Below are 26,607 nucleotides of genomic sequence, written 5' to 3'. Positions count from 1 at the left end.
GGCTGGAGAGGGCACTAATGGTGAATTATCGTGAGAAACTCCACTCAAGCAAGGTTACTATTGGTAGAATGTTTCTGGCCTGTGAGTGGTTCTTTCTTTGTTTGTGGCTGCTTCCATGTTCACCCTCATCCACTAGCATCTCATGTCATGCTCTGTGGCAGTGACTGTCTCCATGCTTCATCCGTGGAAGTTGGTATCGGCAAACCGTCAGCCTCGCCACAACATTGTGGCTGATCACTGACCAACTCAGAACTTGCTTCAGCACTTCACTACTGTACTCTGGAGCTAACCCAAAGCTTGTATTGTAATTCTGTGCAAGACTGCTGTGTGCACTGTGAGATGTGTGGATCTTATCCACCTGTGTTGAATGCATCATGGGGCTTTTAGCTTGCTTTCTTAGCATTCGCTCACTTTACACTGATTAGCAGCACCAGGGTCCTAGCTTCAATTCCAGCCTCAGGCAATTGTCTGTGTGGAGTTTGCACATTCTCCCTGTGTCTGCATGGATTTCCTCCGGGTGCTCCAGTTTCCTCCCACAGTTCAAAGATGTGCAGGTTAGTGAATTGGCCATGCTAAATTGCCCATAGTGTTAGGTGCATTAGTCAGAGGGAAATGAGTCTGGGTGGGTTACTCTTCGGAGGGTCGCTGTGGACTGGTTGGGCCGAAGGGCCTGTTTCCGCACTGTAGGAAATCTAATCTAATCTAATCTTACAGAGCAAACACACTGTGTGTGCCTCAACCAAATGGCTGTGTTTGAAAGTCAAAGTGGAACAATCCTTAGTTAAATGAAAGGGTACTTTGATCTGTCAAGGCATACTCCTCAGTCAGTCAAGTGCATCGTTCGATCTCAGTCAGGGAATTACGCAGTTCTCCAAAGTCTGTGTACATCAGTGACTTCCAAAGTCAGAACTCAATGCATTGGCATGCTGAGCTTCGATAGAATGTTGCTGTGAAGCTCGGATGCATATTTAACGTGGTGGGCAACAGAAGATGGCATAAAGAAATCTGCCGTGGGCTATGGCAGGATAACCTCCATGAAACTCTGGGTAGTACAGTGGCTCAGTGGTTAGTACTGCTGCTGCACAGTGCCAGGGGACCCAGGTTCTATTCCAGCTTGGGTGATTATGTGTTGTTTGCACATTCTCCCTGTGTCTGCATGGGTTTCTGCCGGCTGCTCTGGAATCCTTCCACAGTCCAAAGATATGCAAGTTAGGTGGATTGGCCATGCTAAATGTTGGGCTATGGGGATAAGGTGAGGGCTGGGTCTGGCTGGGATACTTCTCAAAGGTAAAAACAATGACTGCAGATGCTGGAAACCAGATTCTGGATCAGCGGTGCTGGAAGAGCACAACAATTCAGGGAGCATCCGAGGACAGGCAAAATCGCTGGGCCTCCTCCGCCGCCGCTCCCTCACCACCAGATGCCTGGAGGAAGAACGCCTCATCTTCCGCCTCGGAACACTTCAACCCCAGGGCATCAATGTGGATTTCAACAGTTTCCTCATTACCCCTTCCCCCACCTCATCCTAGCTTCTAACCTCCAGAAACTCGATCCCCTGACCTGTCCGGACTTGTCCGACCTGCCCAGCTCCTTTTCCACCTATCCACTCCACCCTCTCCTCCCTGACCTATCACCTTCATCTCCTTCCCCACTGACCTATTGTACTCTATGCCACTCTCTCCCCACCCCCACCCTCCTCTAGCTTATCTCTCCACGCTTCAGGCTCTCTGCCTTTATTCCTGATGAAGGGCTTTTGCCCGAAACGTCGATTTTGCCTGTCCTCGGATGCTGCCTGAATTGCTGTGCTCTTCCAGCACCACTGATCCAGATACTTCTCAAAGGGTCAGGACAGACTTGATGGGCCAAACAGCCTTTTTCTGCACTGTGAAGATTCTGTGAAATTCCCTGAAAATGAAAGTTAGCCAAAATTTGGGAGGGTTTAAGCAGGTGTATTAGTATTTTACTGCTTTTTATTACCTATATTTTGAAACTTGGATATACATGAAATAGGAGGAAAAAGTGAGGACTGCAGATACTGGAGATCAGAGCTGAAAATGTGTTGCTGGAAAAGCGGAGCAGGTCAGGCAGCATCCAAGGAACAGGAGAATCGACATTTCGGGCATAAGCCCTTCTTCAGGAATGAGGAAAGTGTGTCCAGCAGTCCCAAAGGTAGGGAGGAGGGACTTGGGGGAGGGGCGTTGGAAATGCGATAGGTGGAAGGAGGTCAAGGTGAGGGTGATAGGCCGGAGTGGGGTGGGGGCGGAGAGGTCAGGAAGAAGATTGCAGGTTAGGAAGGCGGTGCTGAGTTCAAGGGATTTGACTGAGACAAGGTGGGGGGAGGGGAAATTAGGAAACTGGAGAAATCTGAGTTCATCCCTTGTGGTTGGAGGGTTCCTAGGCGGAAGATGAGGCGCTCCTCCACCAACCATCGTGTTGCTATGGTCTGGCGATGGAGGAGTCCAAGGACCTGCATGTCCTTGGTGGAATGGGAGGGGGAGTTGAAGTGTTGAGCCACGGTGTGGTTGGGTTGGTTGGTCCGGGTGTCCCAGAGGTGTTCTCTGAACCGTTCCGCAAGTAGGCGGACTGTCTCCCCAATATAGAGGAGGCCACATCGGGTGCAGCGGATGCAATAGATGATGTGTGTGGAGGTGCAGGTGAATTTGTGGCGGATATGGAAGTATCCCTTGGGGCCTTGGAGGGAAGTAAGGGGGGAGGTGTGGGCGCAAGTTTTGCATTTCTTGCGGTTGCAGGGGAAGGTGCCAGGAGTGGAGGTTGGGTTGGTGGGGGGGTGTGGACCTGAGGAGGGAGTCACGGAGGGAGTCACGGAGGGAGTGGTCTTTTCGGAACGCTGATAGGAGAGGGGAGGGAAATATATCCCTGGTGGTGGGGTCCGTTTGGAAGTGGCGGAAATGACGGTGGATGATACGCTGTACATGGAGGTTGGTGGGGTGGTAGGTGAGGACCAGTGGGGTTCTGTCCTGATGGCGGTTGGAGGGGCGGGGCTCAAGGGCAGAGGAGCGGGAAGTGGAAGAGATGCGGTGGAGGGCATCGTCGACCACGTCTGGGGGGAAATTGCGGTCCTTGAAGAAGGAGGCCATCTGGGTTGTACGGTTTTAGAACTGGTCCTCCTGGGAGCAGATGCGGCGGAGACGAAGGACTTGGGAATATGGGATGGCGTTTTTACAGGGGGCAGGGTGGGAGGAGGTGTAGTCTAGGTAGCTGTGGGAATACATGTAATACCCTTCCTAAAAAATGTGCCCTTTCAATTGCATTAGTTAATTTTAATGAAAGTCCTGTTGAAGCAAAAGGATTGCATTTTAAATATTGGCAACTGTAACAAATGGTAAGGCGTGACTGACATGACTGGAAAATGTTGCAGCCTTGGTTTAATTTTTTTTAAGTTAAATCTGCTGAACATTTTGAAGGGATTGAATTTAATTTCTGCCTTTGAAACACAGTTAATTTTGGCCAACATGAAATAATATTGTAATTGTAATTGGAACCAGGTCTTTGGCCTGCCTTTTGTTACACATTCCTTTGAACTCCTTGATATGACGAAATGAATTAGTGTTCAGGAAATAACTTCCCAATAGGGTGTTTGATTTCCAGCTGCTCAGGTAGTGTTTTGATGGGAAAACGAAGACAACCTTTTCAGTTAACTTTATTTTTTTTAAGAGTTTATTTTTGCAGACAACAAATCCCACAAAATGGTTTACTTTTGATCTGAAAAATCTGCAGTCACCTAGAGATATTGAAGCAGAGGGCAGTGCTGATGAGGTAGCTTTAGTGCCAGCTATGAGAAGCAGGCACTATTTAAATGATGGAACTGACATTGCTATTAACCACAACCTTTGGAAGTACATGTGAAACTCTGAACAATTTGAGAAATATGGGGAAGCTGAAGAGGTCAGGTTATTGAGCTTACTACAATGTAATGCATCAAACATTGCTAGATTATCAAAAATTATTGCAATTGCTCATACAACTTATAAAACATTTGCACAATAAATGTAACTGCTGTTTCATGCTCATGTCAGGTAATCGCACCTTCTTTCAGTGCATGAGATGTCCATAAAACCCAACTGTGTCTGCATCCACTTTGTCTCTCTTCCCACTTCATCTCACCAAAAGCAACCTATGTCAAGATGATCAGGTCTTAATTTCATAGACTTCTGCTCCATGTGGTTTAGCCACTCTCTCTTTAAATCCAGAATAGCTCCTTCATCTAAGTTTTGTTTCACAGTAAATTACAGCATGGCTGACTCTTTTTGGAATGTAGCTTTCAGTCCAGCTTAGACAAGTCTCCCGTCACTGCTAACTCCAACGTTAAATGCCAAACTGAGGAGAACCAGTCTCAGCTGAAAATGTGATGCTGGAAAAGCGCAGCAGGTCAGGCAGCATCCAAGGAACAGGAGAATCGACGTTTCGGGCATAAGCCCTTCTTCAGCCCTTTCTCCTCGAGAACCAGTCTCAACCTTGGTGGCTCAGATACAGTGAGGAGATAATGGTTTAGATTTTTTTTCAAATCACATATACTAAACTAATCCCAGAATCCTGCAGTGCCAGAGCAGGCTGGTTCAGCCCATTGTACTACTAACTCTTTAAAACGACTATCCAATTATTGATACTCTCCTGCTGTTGCCCTATGGCCGTGCAATAGTCATTGATTCAAGTATTAATCCATTCTCTTTTGAAAGTTCTCTTTTGAATGGTGACGCTTCCCACTCCAAATCATTGTCGGCAAGTATAAATGTTTTTTCTGTCTCACCATTGGTTACTTATTTTGAAAGGCTTCATTAAATCTGCCTTTAGTCATCTCTGGTCTGTGGAGAATAATCTTATCTTCTTTGGCTTCCACTTGATATACTGTTGTTTGAATAAATCTGTTGAATAAGATTGATAAAACACGAAATATTAATAATGAGCTTTGTATCAATCACAAAAATATTGCTACTATCTACATCCTTTGGGTTATTATTGACCAGAAACTGAACATGACCAGCACATAAATACACTGGCTACCAGAACAGGCCAGAGGCTAGGAATCCACACCACCTCTCCACTGTCTACAAATTACAAGTCAGGAGTACGATGGAATACAGTCCACTTGTCTGGATTGGTGCAGATCCAACAACGCTCAAGAAACTTGACACCATCGAGGACAAATTAACATACTTGTTTGCTCCCTCCATCTGCATTCACACTCTCTACCACCTATGTGTAGTGGCAGCTAGTGTACTATTTACAAGATAAACTGCAGCAACACAAGCATCCTTCAAAACACACAATCTCTACAACATTGTAGGATATGGACAGCCGATATTTACAAATACCATCACTTGAAATGTCACCTTCTTCCTGACTTGGAGCTGGATTGTTGTTGTTTCACTGATGCTGAGCCACTGTCCTCAAACTCCTTTCCTAACAGCAGTCTGTGTGTCCTTACCATACACAGATGTCAACATATCTGAAAGACAACTCATCACCACCTTCTCTAAAGCAATTAGGAATGAGGGATATGAAGCAACTACTGGCATAGTCAGTGATTCTGTGAACAGATATCAAAAAGAGTTAAAACACAATTTTGAGTAAATAACAATTTTATTGGCCTCATTCACATAAATATCGCTACCTGCAAGTTGGCTCTTGCTGAGGTACAGTTCCATAAATGTTTGCTAAATTTGGTTCTTTGTTTAAATAACTATTGTGTGCCTCGATGTTGGGTACTTGTATAATATTAGACAGGGATGTTATACCAAAGTTAACTTGATTCTGTCCTCAAGCAGATTGTATGCATTTCAATGAGCTTCAATATTCAGCAATTAAATATGGTTGAATGCTCCCATCTATAGGCCAAGAATTCAACACAGAAACAGGCTATTCTATCCAACTGTTCCATGTCAATCTGCTTACTCCACATGAGCCTTCTCCCACCCTTCTTCATTTAACCCTATCAGTATAAATCTTTCATTTTTTTCATCCTGTGTTTGTCTATATTTCCCTCAATAACATTTATTCTTTACCTCAACTGCTCCTTGGGATGAAAGGTTCTGTACTACTAACCCTTTGCTTCTTCTGTATTCTTGTTTGGCTATATGAGTGACTTTCATATATTTATGACCCCTAGTTTTAATCTTTTTCACCACCTTCTGTACATTTGTTCTGACAAATTTCATAATAAATGTAAACACCTTTATCGACAGAGCAAAACGCTAATGCACAACAAAATAACATTATATATTAGGAACACAAAAAAATGCAATGCAAGTTTCCAAGTACAGACAGTTAGCCCAGTACATTGTAGTAAAGCATTTGCTTTTGAATCTGTACAGCTACAAGGCATTTCAGCTTTAAAATAGTTTTGCCCTATTGAGTTTAAATTTTCTACATTTGTTATTATATTCCATGATTATTCCCTAATTTTTCAAGTGCAGATCTGTAACTGTCAAAATGCCAACTTACTTCCCAATGCTCATCCCAATTTTTCAGCCAATCAACTGATGACATATATATAGGTATATAAATACGAGGTAATATAGATTTCCTCAAAAATATCCAGGATATTTTATTTTCAAAAATTACCTTGCCCTTAGTCTTTACAATTGCCAATCCGTGACATAAATTATTCACCTGTTAGATCAATATTGCAATAATGTAATCATATTTTAAAATTGCACAAATTACTTATGTTGAGTTCTGGTGTCCCTGCTATAGGAAAGATGTTGTGAAACTTGAAAGGGTGCAGAAATGATCGACAAGGATGTTGCCAGATTGGAGGGTTTGAGCTGTAGAGAGAGGCTGAATAGGCTTTGGCTATTTTCCCTGGAGCATCAGAGTTTGAGGGGTGACCTTTATAGAGATTTATAAAATCATGAAGGGCATGGATAGACTAAATGGACAGTGTCTTTTTTCCTAGGGTAGGGGAGTACAAAACTAGAGGACATAGATTAAAGATGAGAGGGGAAAGGTATAAAAGGGACCTAAAGGGCAACTTTTTAATACAGAGGGTGGTGTGATTATAGAATGAGCTGCCAGGGGAAATGGTGGAGGCTGGTGCAGTTACAACATTTAAAAGGAATCTGTATGGACATATGAATAGGAAAAGTTTAGTGGGATATGGACCAAATTCTGGCAAATGGGACTAGATTAGGTTAGAATATCTCGTTGGTATGGATGAGTTGGACCGAAGGGTCCGTTTCCGTGCTGTACATCTCTGTGACTGTGTACAGTAATGGTTAGGAAGAAACATAACCAGTTTGATATTTCTCCTTACTTTTCTCCTTTAATGTTTACCAGCTCATCTTTTCCTCTACGTCAGAAGCTGAATTGAGCATAACTGCAATCCTTCATATGCATGACATTAATCTTAACCTTCAACCTGATATACACATTTGTACTATGTATTCAAATGGATATCAGGTTTCCCCAGTCAGAACATTTGGGATTTAATATTTTTGTGGAGAATTTTATGTTGTCAGCAGGAATGTGTGCATTTATTTGCCTGTTTAATACAATGATGCTCAGTATTCTAGTTAAAGGAAAAGCTGATCTATGAAACTTTGCTGTGTATGATGTATGTGTAAACTTAAAATCAGAAATTTGAGCTAGTGTCTTTTAATACTGGTTAAAAAAAATTACGTGGCTTCCTCACATCACAACTCTGATCAAAATGTTTACTTCTGGCACCATAGCTGCTTTTCATCTGGTGAATTCGGAGTAAGTTGCTTTTCTTCTGCAAAGCCTGTGACGATGAATATCATTGAGGATTCTTCCCTCGTCAGATGAGTTGCCAAAATCCTGGAAGAATGGTGCAAAATCTGTTGAGATTCTCAATTTGCTTTTCGTTCTCAGTCTTTACAGATGAATCACATTATTTGGATCATTAATCTTAACTCGCAGTCTGCTACATACACAGTTCTGTTGTGTATTCAAGTGGATTCCAGGTTTGACAAACCTGGCATGTTTATATGGAAGGTTATATTTTTATAAGAATTAGTGCATTGTTGGCACAATATAATTCAGCTTCTCTTTTCTGTCTTATACTCCATTTACCTTTTCCTAACATTTAATTTCTTTACAAATTATATTCCCTTTCTATTCTTCTTCATTTATATTTTAATCTTATTCAAGGTTTTTAAAATTTATTTATATTCTCCCTTACACATTCCCTTCAAACTTGTTATGTTCATTAATACTTTCAGACATTTTCTGATGTAGACCAACCAAATTTAACTTTGATTTATCTTTCATTTAAACTTGCTAGAGTGTGACATTTTTAAATTTTCAACCGAAAGAGGAAAGCCTTGTTACATTCAAAACATTTGTTAAAATCAGAAACAATGAAGAAAAATTAAATTATGGCATGTACTTGTCAAAGTAGATAAAGTGATGCCTAATCACTTACACCACACATCTTTCTGCACAAACTCAATATTTTTATAAAGTGTAGATTGTACATTTCAGATTTTAAGATATCAAAATCACCAAAGGAGGAGACAGGCCTTCAGATATTTTTATTTATTTCGTACCAGCAATGTCTATCTTGGCAGTACTGGAGTGGAGATAATTGTTACCTGACATCCTTACAATTCCTTTTTGTGTTAGTTTAGCATTCAAAGCTGGTGAAGTAGGCTGATAGACTCTGACCAGATGCTTGGTCCTCTAACAGTTCTGTAGCTGCAGTGTGTGAATGTGGTTATGGATAAGATCCAGACTCATTTTATTAATCAGAGTTATGAAGGGATATGGGTGTGTCTGAATGGATGTTAGAGTTCACACCCGACACACCCAAAGTATGTCAGTAAGTACCAGGGTATTGGTTCCAATTTTTTATCTACTTGACAAGAATTCTGTTTAAGCTCAAAATCTGAGACTGAAAACTTTTTTTTAATGGCTAATGACATGCCATGCAACTTGGAATTGCGATGCGATCACTAGTGTTCTTTGAATTTATGAAGTAATTTCTGCAAAAATACAGTAAGTACTTGTAAAGTAAAGCATGTGTCTTAGTTTGAGACCAATGGCATCACTATTATACTGAGTATTAGAACAGATCATTAGAGTAGCAGAGAGTTTTTGTATTTGTTCATACAGTTTGCAAAGACTTTTCAGGAAAACAAAGTACAGTACAAGTATGATTTGGAGGTGCTTTGGACTGGGATGGACAAAGTTAAAAATCATACAACACCAGGTTATAGTCCAACAGGTTTATTTGGAAGCACTAGCTTTTGGAGCGCTGCTCCTTCATCAGTAGTTGTGGAGTATAAGACTGTAAGAGACAGAACTTTTAGCAAAAGTTTACAGTGCAACTGAAATTATATATTGAAAAAAACTAAGCAAAATATTTTCACATCGGGGACTTGTAATCTCAGAAGACCTGTGAAAGCCTTGATCAAGCGAGTTTGAGAAATCCGAAAGGAAGATTTTACTGGGCCTCTGTGAGGTGTTGGGAAGGTGGTGTTTGGTTGTACTGGTCTCCAAAATAAAGTTTGTCTTGATCCCACTGACTTCTTAAAAGGGCTGCCCTTTATAAACAACATGCTGAAGGTGACCTGAGCAAAGTAAGTGCGGGACTTCCAACCCTCAGGGAAAGCAAGTTCCACCCTCGAGAGATAGAGTAGCACCATTACAGCAGTTGCCACCCTGGGATTCCCGGGAAGTCCCAAAATGGGTAGGACTTGAATGTAAGACTCACTGGTAAGTGCAAGGAAAAGGACAAGGTTCAGGTTTTGGAAGCTGGGGGACCATAAAGAAAAGTTGGGTACAATTTTAGGTGGGGTGGATGGGTTCCTCCAATGGCCTGATCAAGTTTAAGGACAGGTAAACTACCTCCCTCCTCATGGGTCCACCAAAATATAAGGAGCTGCTCAGGATTGGGTGGAAACACTGCTGGCTGGACTCTCATTGAACTTTACAGGCCCCCTCCTAGTAAATATGCCGAGGGGTAGTTGCAAAACTCACTTTGTCTCTCTCTCAACCCCGTTTCCTCCATGTGCTCTTGCAGAATATAGGCCAAATGTGTCAAAATATCTCTTATTTGACAGTCAATTAACAAATCTCACCAAGAAAACCACAAGACTGGTCAGATTTGGAAGATCAGGTCCACGTACCTTCCTAGGGTACAGCACCCTGTGTTAACCGGCCAAGGTGGCTTGATCCTGATGCATTTACCTCCAACTGAAACTTAAGCAATGTTTTTCTGTAACTTGTAAAACAAAGTATCAATTTCTTTGCCTATTTGTTTTAATTTCCAAATATACAGTCAGTTCTTCTATATTGTGATGGTTGCATTCTTGTGCAACCCTGTGTTATGGAAAGATCGTATTTTAGAAATGGCACTTAGTGTTGGCAATGTAATTGCGTTGTAGTCAATGGACGTCTTAAAAATTCGTGCTTTAGAAATACTTCCCCCAATTTGTCCAATCGCATTACAGCAAATTCATGTTGAAGAAACGCACGTTACAGCAGAATGACCTATATGTGCATTGCCTTTACTTTGAAGATCAGCATGTTGTATAGCGATGGCAATGTCTGTTATTCGCTAAGGGTAAAGGACTTTTAAAAATTAATGATTGTTTTCCCACAGATTGGGAATGCACAGATAAAAAAAATCCCCAAAGTTACCAACAAACAGAACAGCTCCAGCCCTTCCAATGTGTTCAAGTAGACTGAACTTGCTCATCCCTACAAACATTTTCATAAACCTTTTCTGCAAGTATGAAGTTAGACTGCTGGAAGGGTAAGGTGCCTGGTACATAGAGTGCCAGGTGGGTAGGAGGTAGGATAGTAGGTAGGTAGGGAATCAGATAGGTAGAGCGCTAGGGCAAAAGGAGGCAAGAGAGCCAGATATGTGATGTAGTATTTGGGCAGGGGAGAACAGGCCTGAAGGGCTAACAGGTCCTGGGTCAGGCGTGAGGGATTGTCAGCTCCAGTGGAGGGTCTATTGGGACCATGGAGTAAGTGGCAGGAGTCTGGAACCATGCAGCATAGGCAGTTGGAATGTGATTGTGTGGTGGTGATGGTATGTGCTAGTCAGAATCTGGATTAGGTATGTTTGGAACGAATGTTTGCTGAGTTGTTGGGTGGAGGTCAGTTGATTAGTTACTCAGGAGTTAGACTGGATTTTTAATCGTCCACCTTCTTGTGAGTAACTATTTACTTGATTGCAATAGACTGCTCTCAATTTGCTGGTTTAAAAGGATACCTTTGAACGATTCCAGGTGTGGAAGAATTGCCTGATAGAATCTTCAATTTTCTGGACAATTTGTTCTAAGTCTACCATCTCTGGGATTCCATCGGTCCCATGTGCACCTCCTAGTCATGCTGGAGGAACCTTCAGAAAATCCGGGCCAATAAATCCGGGAAAATAAACAAATCTCAGACCAATTACACTTACAACTTAAATGCAATCGCCAGTCGATTGTGTAAAATATAGCGTGTTCAGGTCTCACTCAAATATTTGCTTTAGCTTTGCTGAACAGCACAATATTCAGATGCCAACCATTCATTCATTGTAGTTCAATGGAGCTGCCATGCTGTCATTGTCTACTTTATCCTATTTGACCTATTGGCTCACAGAGAGTCACTAGTGACAAGGCAGTGATGAAAACTCTACTGCCATTGGCCTCATGTCTCAGACTGGCGAAGGTAAGGCAGAACAGTCAGAGTGTTTACTGGACCTTCGTGAGAATCTTAAGCAAATCTTTTGTCATTCCATTTGCAAACCAACAACACCAATATTGTAAGGCTTCAATATTAATGCTTCATCCTCATGGTGGATAGGAAGATACTGGAAACACTAGGAGTATTCTGCAGCTGCTGCTGTTTATAGAGGTCACTGTCCAGGAGATCTGCTGTCTTGGTATGTCACACTCTTGGTATGTCACAATTCACCTGCAACCATTCTGTGACGTCCATCATTCAACCCTGCCTAGGTTGACCTCTCTTTCAGAAACCCTTCACTTTGCTCTCTGAAGAGATCGCTGTAGCTTTTCCAGATCTGATCATCTGGCTGAACTACTGAGAAAATGGGTGTTAAAGATTCTCTTGTGATAAATGTGTCTCAAACCCTGAGCCTATAACTACAATTGCTTTTACTATTGTACCAGATATTGAAGCATTCCTGTGTTCTCTGGGAGAGAAGGAACACATATTTGAAATGGGTTCTCACAATTTAGGTAATTAAGAGTCTAACTTCAAATTTGCAATTACTCCACAGAATTCCCAGGGATCAGGAGTGAAAGGTAAGTGGAAGATGTGGGTAAAATTCTTTGTCAGCATTTTCTCAGGGCGCAATAAAGGTTTTATCCTACCCAGAGTCAATTGTTAATTATTTTAATTAATTCATGGGATGTGGGCATCACTGGGTGGCCAGCATATATTAACTGTCCCTAAAAGCCATCGAGAAGGTTGTGGTGCGCTGCTTTCTTGAACCGCTGGAGTTCATGTCCTATGGAATGACCCACAATGCACTTGGGGTGGGAATTGTAGAATTTTGACCCAGCGACAGTGCAGGAATGGCAATATATTTCCAAGTCAGGATGGTGTGTGGCAACAGAGGTGAATGGAGTGGGTGTTTATGGATTTGAGGTCAATTAAGTGGGCTGGTAGTGTCAAGCTTCTTGAGTTTTATTGGAGCTGCACCTATCCAGACGAGTGGAGAGTTTTCCATCACACTCCTGACTTATGCCTTGTAGACAATAGACAGAAGGTGAGTTGCTTGTCACATTATTCCTAGCTTCTGACCTGTTCTTGTAGTCACTGTTTTTAATGTGGCAAGTCCAGTTGAGTTTCTGGTTAATGGTAACCATATGCATGTTGATGGGAGGGGATTCAACGATGGTATCACTGTTGAATGTCAAAATGTAGTGGTCAGATGATCTCTTATTGGAGATGGTCACTGCCTGGCATTTGTGTGGTGTAAAAGTTAATCGCAGTCTCTTCTTCCCAACCAACCTCAATAGTTAAAGATCTTTCACACAAAAGTTTTTAAGTTACAGATTCCTGCACCTGTTATTTCTACCAGCTGGCCTGTCTATTTGTAGGATCTCAAAGTCCTAAGTTCTTACTCGTTTCCTCCCTGTCTCCCTGATATTTATTGTGATTAAAAATTTGTCTCTAAACTTGGAAAATCTTAGATTCAATCTGAAGTATGTCAGTTGAGCTCAGCTAAAACCGGGGTAAAACTGTGACACTTGTGATGAAGGATCATAATTTATTATTATTTAGAAATATTATAAGGTGGAAAAAAATGGGGTTTAGGTCTGCTATTTCTTTTAAAAAAAAGGTTAGAAAGACATTTGAGCAGCAAGGTAAAGACAGCACTTTCAAGAAATCAAGTGATTTTCCCAGAAAGAATAGCTGGGGAGGAGGCATGGGAAATGTGGTGGTGGGGAACGGGATGAGGCTGGTAGGAGATCCAGAAAGCTGTTTTTGCAGAGAGAAAGGCCTATAAAAACAGGGAAACTATTAGTTCAGTAATGTCCACAAACAACTAGGGCAGAAGGGGGGACATGCTGAGTTCCAGATAGAAAACTTCAGAAACAGAAAGCCGTGGAGCTGTCAGAGAAGAAGAAGACATCCTACAAATTGTTGAATGTATTATTTTAAGGACCCCATGTTAGTAATAGTGAGCTGAGTTAGCTTGTTTAAAGATCTTGGGAACAATGTTAATTGAAGAAGATGGCATCAAGTGAATGCACAGAACCTTGCTGAAAACAAAATCAATTACATCCATGTCAGCTGAACAGGGAACGTCAGCATGGAAATAGCAGTGACCCTTGACAGACATTTGGGTGTCGGTAAGGTTATTGTGAGAGTCAAATGGGTGAATCTTTATTTCTCACACTTTATAATAAGACATTTTCAAATAATTCTTTTACTGTGTAACAATGTTTTTTTGTTCTTGCATAAACTTTTATTTTTACTTGTTAAAAGTACATTAATAGCCTCTCGTGAATATGTTCAGTGACTTACCTCCACGGTATGCAAAAAAAGTTATGGCCTATCAAGCCAGGTCTCAATGTGACTTGTACAGTATTACCAGCTGGGACCACAGCAAAGTTAGCTGTGGTGCTTAACTGAATCCAAGATTGGAACATTGGCTGGAATTCTCAGGATCTATCCTTTGACCTCTACTACATGGACAAATATTTGGATTCAAGATGAAGACAGAATCAGATGCACTTGTGATGATATCTTTAGCCTGATAATTTGTGAGAAAAAACTTTCCGATATGATGCATACCCAGATAAGGTGTTGGAAAGCACTCAACCCCCCCCCCCAAAAAAGAAAAGAGAAGTTAGGAGAAGGATAAAAAGCTGTGTTTGTTATATGAGGACATATGAGGTTATATGTGATATGAAGATGGGAAATACATAATTGTGATGCTCCTTTAAGGGACAAATAATTTGACATAGTAGCAGCAGAGGGCTGCTGTATTTCTCTCCATACAGTGGATTGATTGACAACTACTTGGTATCAGAGAGATCAGTTTAATTTGGTTGTCTTGCTCAGTGGTTGATGCTATGGGGTATATGAGTCAATCAGAGTCCATGAGAAATGTAGACGTTTTGATGCTCTTCAAAATTAATCAAAAATCCATTCTTACCTTTTTATGAAACACAAATCTCCCCCTCCGAAAAAGACAACCTATAAGTTGAGAAATTACAGAGATTCTTACAGCTATGTAAGAATCCTACACATTGACTACAGTTCAGCCTTTAACACTATTATCCCCTCGAGACTGATTACTAAACTTAGTGATCTCGGACTAAGCCCCACTCTCTGCAACTGGGTTCTCTGTTTCCTGAGCCACAGGCCACAATCAGTGAAGATTAGGGACAATATTTCATCCTCGCTAACACTCAACACTGGATCCCTTCAGGGGTGCATACTCAGCCTCCTACTGTACTCACTGTATATCCATGACTTTGTCGCCAAATACCAGACTAATGCCATTTATAAGTTCGCTGATGACACCACTGTAGTCAGTCGAATCTCAGATGGCGACGAAACAGAGTACTGACAGGAGGTGGAAGACCTGGAAAAATGGTGCAGTGAGAAGAACCTAGCTCTCAATGCCGGCAAAACCAAGGAACTCATTATTGACTTTCAGCGGGATGTTACTCATTCCCCCCTACACATTAACAGCACAGAGGTGGAATGAGTGGAGAGTATCAAACTCCTGGGAGTAGTCATCAGCAATAGCTTTCTTGGACTATTCATGTGGACGCATTAGTTACAAAGGCCCAACATCGCTTCCTCAGGCAGCTGAGAAAATTTGGCATGGCATAAATACCCTTGCCAACTTTTATCAGTGCACCAACAAGAGCATTCTGTCTGGATATATCACTATCTGGTATGGCAACTGTACCATTCAAGATCTGAGACGGTTACAGAGCGTGGTGAACTTGCCCTGGACAATCACAAAGGCCAACCTCCCATCTATAGAATCCATCTACCAGGCCCGCTATCAAGGAAAGGCCACCAGTATTCTCAAAGATCCATCCCACCCTGGCAATGTTTTTCTACAACCGCTACCATCGGGGAGAAGGTACAGAAGCCTGAACACGCACACCAGCCAGTTTCAAAACAGTTACTACCCTACTGCTGTTAGAATACTGAATGGACTCACAAACTCTTAGTATTCGCCTGTACCTGTGTTTTGGTTTTTGCTGCTGTACACCTATTATTTACTTAACTATGCTGTTTAACTATGTAATCTGCCATTATTGCTCGCAATACGGTACATGGTAGATGTGACAATAAACTCAGTTTAATACAATTCAATTAGCAGACGTATCATATCAGTTTTATTGTTTCCTATCAATTTTACCTCAACTGCTGATTTCATTTCAAAAGTATAGCTCTCATTCATACTTTGACTTCTTAACTACTGTCTAAAGGTGGGTAGTCCAATGATGTGCAGGTTAGGTGAATTGGTCATGCTAAATTGCCCGTAGAGTTGGGTGCATTAGTTAGGGGGGATGGGTTTGGGTGGGTTACTCTGCGGAGGGTTGGTGTGGACTAGTTGGGTCGAAGGGCCTGTTTCCACACTGTCGCGAATCTAATCTAATCTAATCTAGAGTGCTGCATGGATAGTATTAGCAAGCATTCTGACTCAATGCAGACAGGTAAAGAAATAAACTAGTTAACTCATTTGCATTAAGAAAAAATCACTGTATATCATGGCATAGACTCCTTTAGGGAATGGATGAGTTCAATCTCTGGAGGTGTTGACTTCTAAGCATAGCAGCAGAGAAACACGATAGGCAAACACTTTGAAAGGCCTCATCACATGTTTCACTCCTGATAGTGTAGATTTCTGTACTGGATCTTCCTGTGGGCTCACAAAATCTCAATCTGCACATCTCTGAACCTTCCAAAATGGCCACCAGACCCATTTATGACTTTTCCTGGGTCAGTTGATTTTTCAAGTATGGGTCAGGCTTGCAATGCATGTTGTGGGCCGAAGTGCAGTGAGAGGCGAGTGGAAGTACAAGTTAGAAGGCCCACCCCAATTCTGCCAACACAACAGATATGCTCTCAACATCATCTAGAAACTTGCTAAACCTCTTGAATTTCCTGCAAAATTATGTGGATATTCATACACCCCTCTGCAGTAATTGAAACCCGATATCAGGGTTCTTAGCAGAGGCAGTAACGCAGAGACTCAAACAGCTCTGCCAACCATCCAACCCAAACTTTGGGTCCACTACGTGGATGACACCTTTGTCATCACTAAACGAAAGCAATTAGAGGAAACCTTCAAGACCATCAATAATACCCTTACTGGCATTAACTTCACAAAACAGGAGGAAAACAACAACAAACTGCCATTCCTAGATATCACAGTAGAGCGAGAGTGAACAGCCAATGGGGAGCTTCAAACCAGCATCTACAGGAAAACAACACATACGGACCAGGTATTGAACTACAGAAGCAGTCCTCCCAACACCATAAACGAAGCTGCATCAGAACATTATTTCATGGAGCCAGCACACACTGCAGCACAGAGGAACTATGCAGAGCAGAGGAAAATCACCTATACCATGTATTCAAAAAGAATGGGTACCCAATGAACACAGTCCACCGATTTCTTAGCAACAAACCCAAACAAGCAGACAAAACATGTCCATAAACGCTAGCCACTCTCCCCTATGTCAAAGACATCTCAGAAATGATTGCCAGACTACTCAGACCCCTTGGCATCGTGATAGCCCACAAACTCACCAACACATTAAAACAGCAGCTAATGAACTTGAAAGACCCTATACAGACAACAAGCAAAACTAATGTCATTTACAAAATACCGTGCAAGAACTGTAACAAACACTACATTGGACAAACAGGCAGAAAACTAGCCACCAGGATACATAAACATCAACTAGTTACTAAATGCCATGACCCTCTCTCACTAGTATCCTTACACACAGAGAAGGAAGGATGCCACTTCAACTGGGACAACACATCCATCCTAGGACAAGCCAAACAAAGACACACACGAGAATTCCTCGAAGCATTGTATTCCAACCAGAACTCTATCAACAAACACATCAAGTTAGACCCCATCTACCACCCCCTGAGAAAAAGAACAGGAAATTACATCACCACAGGAAGTGACATCACCAACCCAAAGAAACCCAAACATATAAATAGAAGGCAGGAATTACCAGCAGTGCTTTGCCCGGAGGCCCACTGAAGATGTTACCTAGTAGGGTGACGAGATGTCTGGAAATGAACCTTCCAGCTTTGCGAGCAAACCTACACCCAGAACCTCAACCTGAGCTACAAATCTTCTCAAAACCCGCTGAGCAATTGAATTCTCGGCCTGGATATCCCATGCAATTTGAAAGATAGGTTGGTTTCAAGTAAAAATCAGATCTCTGTTAACCATCAGAAACTCTCAGAATTCCAAGATCTGAACTAGCATGGTGCACATTGGATCTAACAATCAGCTTCATGCAGGTCCACTCTAAATTCTTAATTTACTTCTGACCCAGTCCTCAACCTTCTATACAACTATGTTAATCATAATTCTCCTAATATCAATTCCCTAACTTTGTCCATTGGTGCAAAATTCTTTATGTGTACACCTTTATTTTGGAAAGCAGCAAGTATTTGATAATTACGATGATGCAACATATAATTGCCATAAGCACCTCCAATTTCACCTTACTCAGTTACTGTTTGAATTATTTGCCTACTTCTTTACAGACAAAATATGAAAGAAAATTGCATCAGGCTAGTTTAAGAACAGAATTTTTAGACTCTGATGTACTTATCATTCATTTAGGCAACTGTTAATGAAGAAATACATTGGACATTTCTGTATTTACATTGTGGGTCTTTGATTGAATTACTTTCTGCACTTTTTCAGTGTAGTTATACAGGTTTTTTTATGTTAATGTAAAGTGGTTTGGGTTTCACTTTAAAGGTTCCACCATGTCGATGTGGTTAAGCCTTGACCTGATTCCCAAGTATATTAAAGTTAAGAGGTTAGAGATTCATTAGAGTGTCTCGCATCAGTTACAATCAAAATCTTGTGGTTAATGACATAAAGTTGGGTTCAAACATTGCTCAGGTGGACTGCCAGAATATTTGAAAACTGACTGACAGGGAACAGAGCAATCCTCTGGTGATTGACATTCGCTTTACTGCCCTTGGTAGAATGGAGGTGTATGGGCTATAGCCTCAGGTTCCAATGTTGTCTTTACTTTGGGCTTTGTACTTCTCTGGTCGGGTTCAGGACATGGATTTCAGAGATTCTACTTTTTAACTTTTTTATATTGTCACATGTACGGGTTCATTGTCACATGTACTCACATGAGTCCAGTGAGAAGTTTACAAAGTCGCCATTTACAATGACATCTTAGGTACAAGGTACCTAGGTACAAATTCTTAGGAGTAAATTAGAAAAATTAAGTTTTTCATTTTAAACTCCGATTGATGTCGAAGATTGAAGCTCTAAGCCTCCTAGCTTCAGTTTTTATTGGCCTGCAATACGTAAGCTAAATAAGCCTGAAGGATGTGAATTAACATTGTGGTATTGAATGTTAAGATACTGGCACAGGTGGCTCAATATTTTACCAAACGCAAAACCCGTTCAAGTGCACAGAGTTAATATTGAGCTTGAGATTTTCAGACCAAGTATGGATGTATGCTGAAGCCCACTCCACTCGCTTCTTGAACCCTGATGAGCAGATAATGAAGAACTGTGGATCACTCATGCAATGAAGGACATTGATAAAAACGTTCTATCAATGACTGTGGACCAAAATATTTCCACACACCAGAGAACTTTTCTGCCTATAAGTTATGAGCTTATTCATAATCATTCTCCCATGAGGACATTTGATGACTATTAAAATAGAAACAGTATTTGGGGTTTTGGAGAACAGTGAGAGAATGGCACTACGTCATAATGTTCATCAGAGCCGGTTGGGCAGGAAAGGCCGAACAGCGTCTTTGTGCACTGCAACAGGTCTGCTCTCCTCTAATTCTGTTGTGTCAACACCATGTTTTATTATTTTTCCATTGCACCTCTTCAGCTAATTACATCATTTATATTTGGAGTAATTTAACAGCAGCATCCACATGTTTTTCCAGTCACTGATTTGTGTTCTTGGTGACCTAGTTTCAGTTTGAAAGACTGGACACTGCCAGGTTTAAATGATATGTCAGTCTGTTTATTCAGCGACAGTGGTTCTGGTGGGATTTCCCTGGTCACTGCAGCATGACAACTTGGAATGATTTGAAGCAAATTAAACATTTTTAAAATTGGATTTGGCTAAAAGAATTTTCTTGCATTTCTTTATATGTGATGAAACAGTCAACCTAAAATGGGATTTAAAAAGGTTTGTACATAAATAAGAAATTATCCAATGTATTTGGTATTTGCTGGAGATATACAGTTCAGTGATTTACAGATCTTCAAAGCAACGACTTGAACTTTGTGTACTGCTAAAAAAAAGGAACTCTCTGGATTTTCATTCCCCTCAGACATGATGGATAATTATTCATCATTTTTTCCTGTCATTCTGCTGTTGCAAGGAGGCACAAGCACTTCCTCGGGTCTCACCTGTTCTCATTTTTAGTGCTTAGTTTATCTTCACTGCCTGACCTTCTGTTTTCCATTACAATGTTGAAATTATCATTTTCCCAATTTCAGCTGACAGGCCCAAATGCTACAGCACAAGCCTGTATCAATCTAACCACATATGTACTGCAGTAACCTCTGCAAAAGTATTAGCATCAAAAAGTGATTAATTGGACTATTTGAAAAAAATGTGTTAATGTCATAGAGTCATAGAAATGTACCGCATGGAAACAGACCCTTCGGTCCAACCTGTCCATGCCGATCAGATATCCCAACCCAATCTAGTCCCATCTGCCAGCACCGGCCCATATCCCTCCAAGCCTTTCCTATTCATATACCCTCCAAATGCCTCTTAAATGTTACAATTGTACAACCCTCCACCACCTATATAGGAAGTAATGCATGATGGTGGTGAATGATAATATAAGCTTGCATTTTAGCGTTTGTTCACACGGTCACCATATTAAGAAAATCTACAAATATGTCACTGTGTCACACCATTATATGAACCTTTGCTAACTTGCAATATTCAGGAGTTCTCTGGCTGAATGTGACTGAATATCTTTCATTTTATAATATATTGTTACATATGCAGTAGTGGCTCTGTATCCGCGGGTAATACATTCCAAGACCTACGGTGAATGCCTGAAACAGCGATAGTAGCGAACCCTATCATTTAAATCCCGGCTGGTTCTGGAATGTTCCATCTAATATTTTTGGACCATGGTAAACTGCGGAAACTAATTCCATGGATACGGGGTTCTACTATAGTTAATTCCTGATTTCTCTCTCTATGATATGTTATGACTGTGAATAATGCAGTTCTCTTTTGAGCAGTGCCCAGTGCAGATATATTTGGCTGTTCACATAAGTAAGCATTGATCTTTACAGGAAGATGGGGATGGGTAGACAGGGTATTGGAAAGCCAGCAGGTTTCAAGCCAGAGAGACAGAGCTCGTCAAACAAGGGGTCCTTCCTTGAATAGGAAATCTTGGACTGTTACCTGACAAGTCTCTGGATTCACTGCCTGGGAACCTGGCTGTCAGGAGACCAGCCAACAATCAATCCAACAGGTTGTTGTTGGTCCCAGAGCAATCATGGTGAGGCAGCGGAGAGCTTTGACTGAGGTCAGAGAACAGCAAAACATTCCTTCTGGCCTGCAAAATGTTCAAAGATTATATAGTTTGCAAACTCACTTTGGACTTCGCTGGATTACGTTGTAAGTCTACCACTATGGCCTTGACATTAACATTACCGTTAACTGTGTCAATGATCACATGGTTTCCGCATCTAAAACGACCTTCAGACTCATCAAAGGCCTGAATCACCAGCATTAATGTTCACTTTACCAACAATGTAGTGGGTTTGACTTCTTGGATATTTAGGAGTTATAAAATGATCAGCTCTCCTTCAATCCATTGCTTCTCATCAGAAGAGGAAACTTTAAAACATTGAGGCTCATGAATAAGTGCAGCCCTACATCCAATTGGATTAATCTGCTATGTTGTACAATACACATTATAATATTAAACGGTTATCAAGCTGTTGACGTGCTGTTGAATTTCCATCAGCTTTACCAGACTAAAACTCAATTAATTCATCATCGTCAAATGGTGACAATTTAATGAATTTGGGCATGTCCACACATTTCCCTAATATTCTAAGGTGAGCTGAACCAATAATACTCAGTATTTTACAATGTAAATATATAAAATGCTGTTTCTTCCTTTTAATTATAGTGGACGCTCCACAGTGCATTGTGAAAAAACCTTTCAGCCTGCAACCTCACAGTATTATTCCACACAACCACTCCTGGCACCATAATATAATTGAAGGGGAGATAGGTAAGTAACACCGTGAGCGGATGCATGAATTACTAACAAACACTTATTCCCACCATTTCATAGTTCTATTACGGCGTTTCCTCCACCCTATGAGCATCATAGTCTCTGATATTCTCATGCAGCTGAGGAAAGAATGGGATATGCTATGAAAAGAGAAATGACCTGGAGGTGCTGCCAATCTTCACAGGTCTTCATGAACATTTTCTTTGTTCCCTTCCCCAGCCAATGATCAACTGAGTGGGCAGACCAACTGGTTGGTGTGAGTGGAGTGGGGTTGGGGGGCAGGGCGAAACAACAGCACCAGGAGCCTACAATCAGGGACCCTTGCAATCTCCTGCCCATTGGAGGCAAATTAACATCGAGGTCCATAAATCTAAGCCCACCATGATGTGAATAAATAGATTTCCAAAGTAACAAGAGCCTTGATTCACAAGTGTTACAGTTGAAGTGAAGTGCCACCATTACTCTTAAGCTTTGTCTCCTTCTTCTGTTTGACTGGGAAAGATCTGATCCCATCCCATTATGTTTGTACTTCAATCCAGATCAACAACACTCTGAAACACTACTTCAAAAAGTCACACCAGGTAAATAAGAGAAAAGTAATCCCCTCTAATCTTAAAGTGAAAAACAATTGTCAATGTTTCACCTCTGACCACCTTCGGCTGACATCTTCCCCTTTCAGGCAATAAGATTGATACTGCTCTGACTTTCAATGTCTTCTGAAAGCAGTTACTTTTAGATGCTGCCAGGAACTGGTGAATATTATTACATTTGAAAAGACATTTTGCATCTTAATTTATTGCCAAAGAAAACAGACAAAGTTAGCCAATAAAACCATTCAAAATAAGATATGACATAGAAAACTAAATACCGCCTTGTGAGGAAAAATGGTTTTATAGGTTCTAATGCTCTCAGTGTTTGAGGTAATAATTAGCTACTTCACTGCCTCAACCATTTCAACTGTCTCAGTCAAGCATTGGGAGTTCATAGCAAGTAGAAGGCTTTTAAAATTATTCCTAGCCACAATACAGTGGAGCAAACCATTGTCTTCTTCCAGACAGTCAGGCAGTAAAGAATAGAACTGGAAGGGAGTTTTTACTTAGTTATGTGTCCTATTTACACAGCTACATATGATGAGCATATATCTTAAAACACAGCAACTACAGTTTCAGTCTGTTATATATGTTGTGTCTACACAGCGTACGATATTTCAAGATTGGAATTTTAAAGAATCCTGAAATTGCAATTAATAGGTCATACATTTACACAGACATTGTGACAAGAATACAGATCTTAATGTAAGGTTATTATCTGCTTCTTCCCTCTTCAGAGACACTGCTGATTTGCTGAGTGTTTCCAGTATTTTCTGCTTTTATTACAAGACAAAAGGCCCTTAGGAATGACTAATCTGTGTTGGTGTACATCAGTGCTTCCCAAAGTGAGGGTCAGGATCCCAAGTGGGTTTGCAGGCTGAATGTTTTAGGTTGTGAGCTCCATGGTCATTATGGAGTTCTGATTGAGATACAGTGACAATGACCTGCACTAACAGACGGGGACCCACTTGTACAGGACCCCCTCACTCGAGTAGCTCTCCTCCCCTGCACCCAACCCATAGCCCCATTGTTCTCCTTAGAATTCGCAAAACTTTTCAAACCTCAAATTGGAGTCACAGCGTAGAAAATGTTTGGGAAGGACTGTGCATATGCTTCACTTAGTCAGTAGGCTAAGTTTTGATCTTCATCCAAGAGGCAGTAGCTGGAGTCTGGAAATTCCCAGCTTAAAGAGGAAAATATCAGGAAAGGAAGGTTCTTCATTCCAAGAGGGCAGATGCTAAGAAGAGTTTGACGAGTTGAGCTGGGGAAAGAATTCAGAGACAGCAACAGTTACTGCTAAGTGCAGAAGTGAGTCTTTAAAACACCCGCCTCAGTCCAATGGGACTTCGTTCTGGTTAGAATGAAAATGTAAAGGTGTTTCTGCCCTCACTCCTCACACAACCTCAGCCCTGACACACGTCCCGTATATGCCACCTCATGTTCCTCAAACCCCAATTGACCCACTGTTCTCTACAGCAACAGGTGGATGTGTAAATCAAAAAACTCCATTAAACCTTCCAATGATTAAAAAAGTGTTCCTCAACGACCCCTTTCCATCAAGCCAATCAAAGTGTCAATTGTTCAAACTCTTTAGAATTTCAGTCCCTGAAATTGGTCATCTTGCTCCTATACCTCTTTTATCGTATGAAGACTACCTGATCTATTCTTAAAAGCTTTAACATGGGAGGATTCTTTGGAAGCTGATAGGAGTGGGCGTAGTGCCAGGATGGTTTGCTGGGGGACAACTTGGGGGCAGAGCTTGAGCGTGGCAAGTGGCAGGCAGAAATGGAAGTAATTAAAGGGATAATTAGAGGCCCATTTCCATTCTGGCTGGTATTTTCCAATAGTCAGTTGAGTCTAAGCGCAGTGATTAAAATGAGGTGAACCCATCTAGCATCCTCCCAGAGTGATAGGAGGCAGTAAGGCTGTGTTTCACTATTCAGAATTTCATCCCACCATCACCATGGTTATTGGACCACAGTTGCTGTTGCTATTGCCTAGTGAATATTGCCCTCCACAATACCAAGAAGGTGTCGCCATTGTGAGGTACTCTCCCTCTCTACATCAACAGTTTCAACTCACATAATGGGGCTACTGATGACTCATCACAGGAGGAACTCCAATTAACCATCCATCCTCAGAACCTCACCCACCATCCTTAATTGGATGGCAAACATGTCCTCTATCTGCTCATTTTAATTCCCTGCTCCCCAGTCATCTTGGTGGTGAAAAAGCAGATTTGTCTATTGCCCATCTCAAATCTCTTGTATTTAATCTTGTATATGTGTCCCATTGTTCCTGGCCTCTTAGTCATGGATATAAGCTGTTTTCAACCACTCTGTCCTATGCCCTCAACCTGACGTTCTGAGCAGTTCTGGCACTCTTGGAAGGACATGTTGGATTTGGAGGCAGTGCTGAGGAGATTTACTGAAATGATACTTGAGTTAAATCACGAGGAGAGATGACCAAATAGGATCATATTCCCTGTAATTTTGAAAGCTAAGATGTGATGTGATTGAAGTTTTCATGAGAGGTGACAGTTCAAAAGAAAATGGTTTAATTGGTTGAGGAGTCTAGGATGAGTGAACTAAAAATTAGAACTAGACCCATCAGGAATGAAGTTAGAAAATAGTTCAGCACACAAAAGGTAGATGAATTTGGAATCTTCTTCTGCAAATGTCAATTGCAAATTGATTTTAAGTCTAAGCTTGATATGCTTTTAATGAACAAAATCTTTAAGTAATACAGAATAATGTCAGATATGAAGACCCTAGTTGCAAATGAGCTGTGATCTTACTGAATGATTGAACACAGTCAAAGAGCTAAGTGGCCTCTTCCTGTTCCTAATTTCCACTGGTGCCAGATTAAACACAGGGACTCTCTTGCTGCTGATGCTGATTTTATATGGCACGTTTGATTTCTTTGAGACTTTCTTGAAACAACATTTCATTAATATCATGATAACGTCATCACACAATCACATCATGATACGTCCAGAGTAGTGCTGATACCTCTTTAAGTAAAAGGAGAGTCACTGTGATAATTGAAAACAGACCTAAATTTAGGGGAAAAAAAGTAATTAGAAGTATTTATTTCTGAATGAGCTATGGTATTGGTTTTCTTGCTGAGTTTCAACTCTCTCTGATTCAGTTATTTGATCAATGCTTATGTTTGTTAATTTAAAAGAATAAATGTGCTTGCTTCTAAAGATGTGCAGATTAGGTGAATTGGCCATGCTAAATTGCCCGTAGTGTTCAGGGATGTGGAGGTTAGGTGAGTTAGTCAGGGGTAAAATGGAGAATAATAGGGCGGGAAATGATTTTGGGTGGGATACCCTGAGGGTCGATGTGGAGTCGGTGGGCTGAAGGACCTGTTTAAACACTGTAGGGATTCTTTAATTCTATTATTAGAAAAGTACTGGTAAATCTTAATTAATAGTTTTAGCGAGTTTTGAGAAGATTTGTAGCTCAGGTTGAGGCTAACTAATTGTGTTTATTTATTTACTACAGCACAACTGAGAAGCTTGTCACCTGGCCGCATCAAAAGTGATAGTGAAGATGATGATCTGCCAAATGTGACTTTGGACAGTGTTAATGAAACTGGATCCACAGCACTCTCTATCGCACGAGCTGTTCAAGAGTGAGTACAACTCTTCCTCTGCTCTTCACATGTGTTCCATAACTTTGGTGCCACGTACATGTCTGCTGCCTTTACTCTAACACAATCATAGTCCAGTTTACTCTGTTTTCCTGTGGTGGCTCACCCACATTGGTACGGAGTTAAATAATAGTTTGATTTAAAGATTCTTCACCTTGCTTTCAGCTCAGTCTATGTCCTTACCCCTCCCTATTCCTCTGATCGCATTCAACTTTGAGATCTATGCTGTCCAATGATTTAATCTCTCCCCCACTGATGCCCATGATTTCAGCTCTGGAGTTTCCTCACTAAAGATCGCTGCCTCTCTGGCTTCCTCAAGTCATTCCTTCAAACCTATCTTTTTGACCAAGCTGTTGTTTTCTAGATTGATAGCTCTTTGTTGACTTCAGTGTCATATTTTGTTTGAAGATATAAA

The 26,607-nt window shown here is 41.2% G+C and overlaps 1 protein-coding gene across 2 annotated transcripts in view; it reads left to right on the top strand.

Moving 5' to 3' along the window:
* klf12b (Kruppel like factor 12b) overlaps positions 1-26,607 on the top strand; it is a 283,688-nt gene that overhangs the window by 196,195 nt on the left and 60,886 nt on the right. For both annotated transcript variants that reach the window (XM_087987944.1, XM_043691384.2), the window contains exons 4-5: positions 21,838-21,942; positions 26,045-26,174. In XM_087987944.1, coding sequence (XP_087844070.1) covers positions 21,838-21,942; positions 26,045-26,174 — 235 coding nt within the window. The remainder of the gene's footprint in view (positions 1-21,837; positions 21,943-26,044; positions 26,175-26,607) is intronic.

Source organism: Chiloscyllium plagiosum, unplaced genomic scaffold (genome assembly GCF_037043375.1).
Source record: "Chiloscyllium plagiosum isolate Xiang-an unplaced genomic scaffold, Cpla_swu_hap1 HiC_scaffold_6, whole genome shotgun sequence".
In the NCBI taxonomy this organism is placed as follows: domain Eukaryota; kingdom Metazoa; phylum Chordata; class Chondrichthyes; order Orectolobiformes; family Hemiscylliidae; genus Chiloscyllium; species Chiloscyllium plagiosum.
Note: the sequence above shows the minus strand (reverse complement) of the source record. Positions and strands in the feature narration are given on the sequence as shown.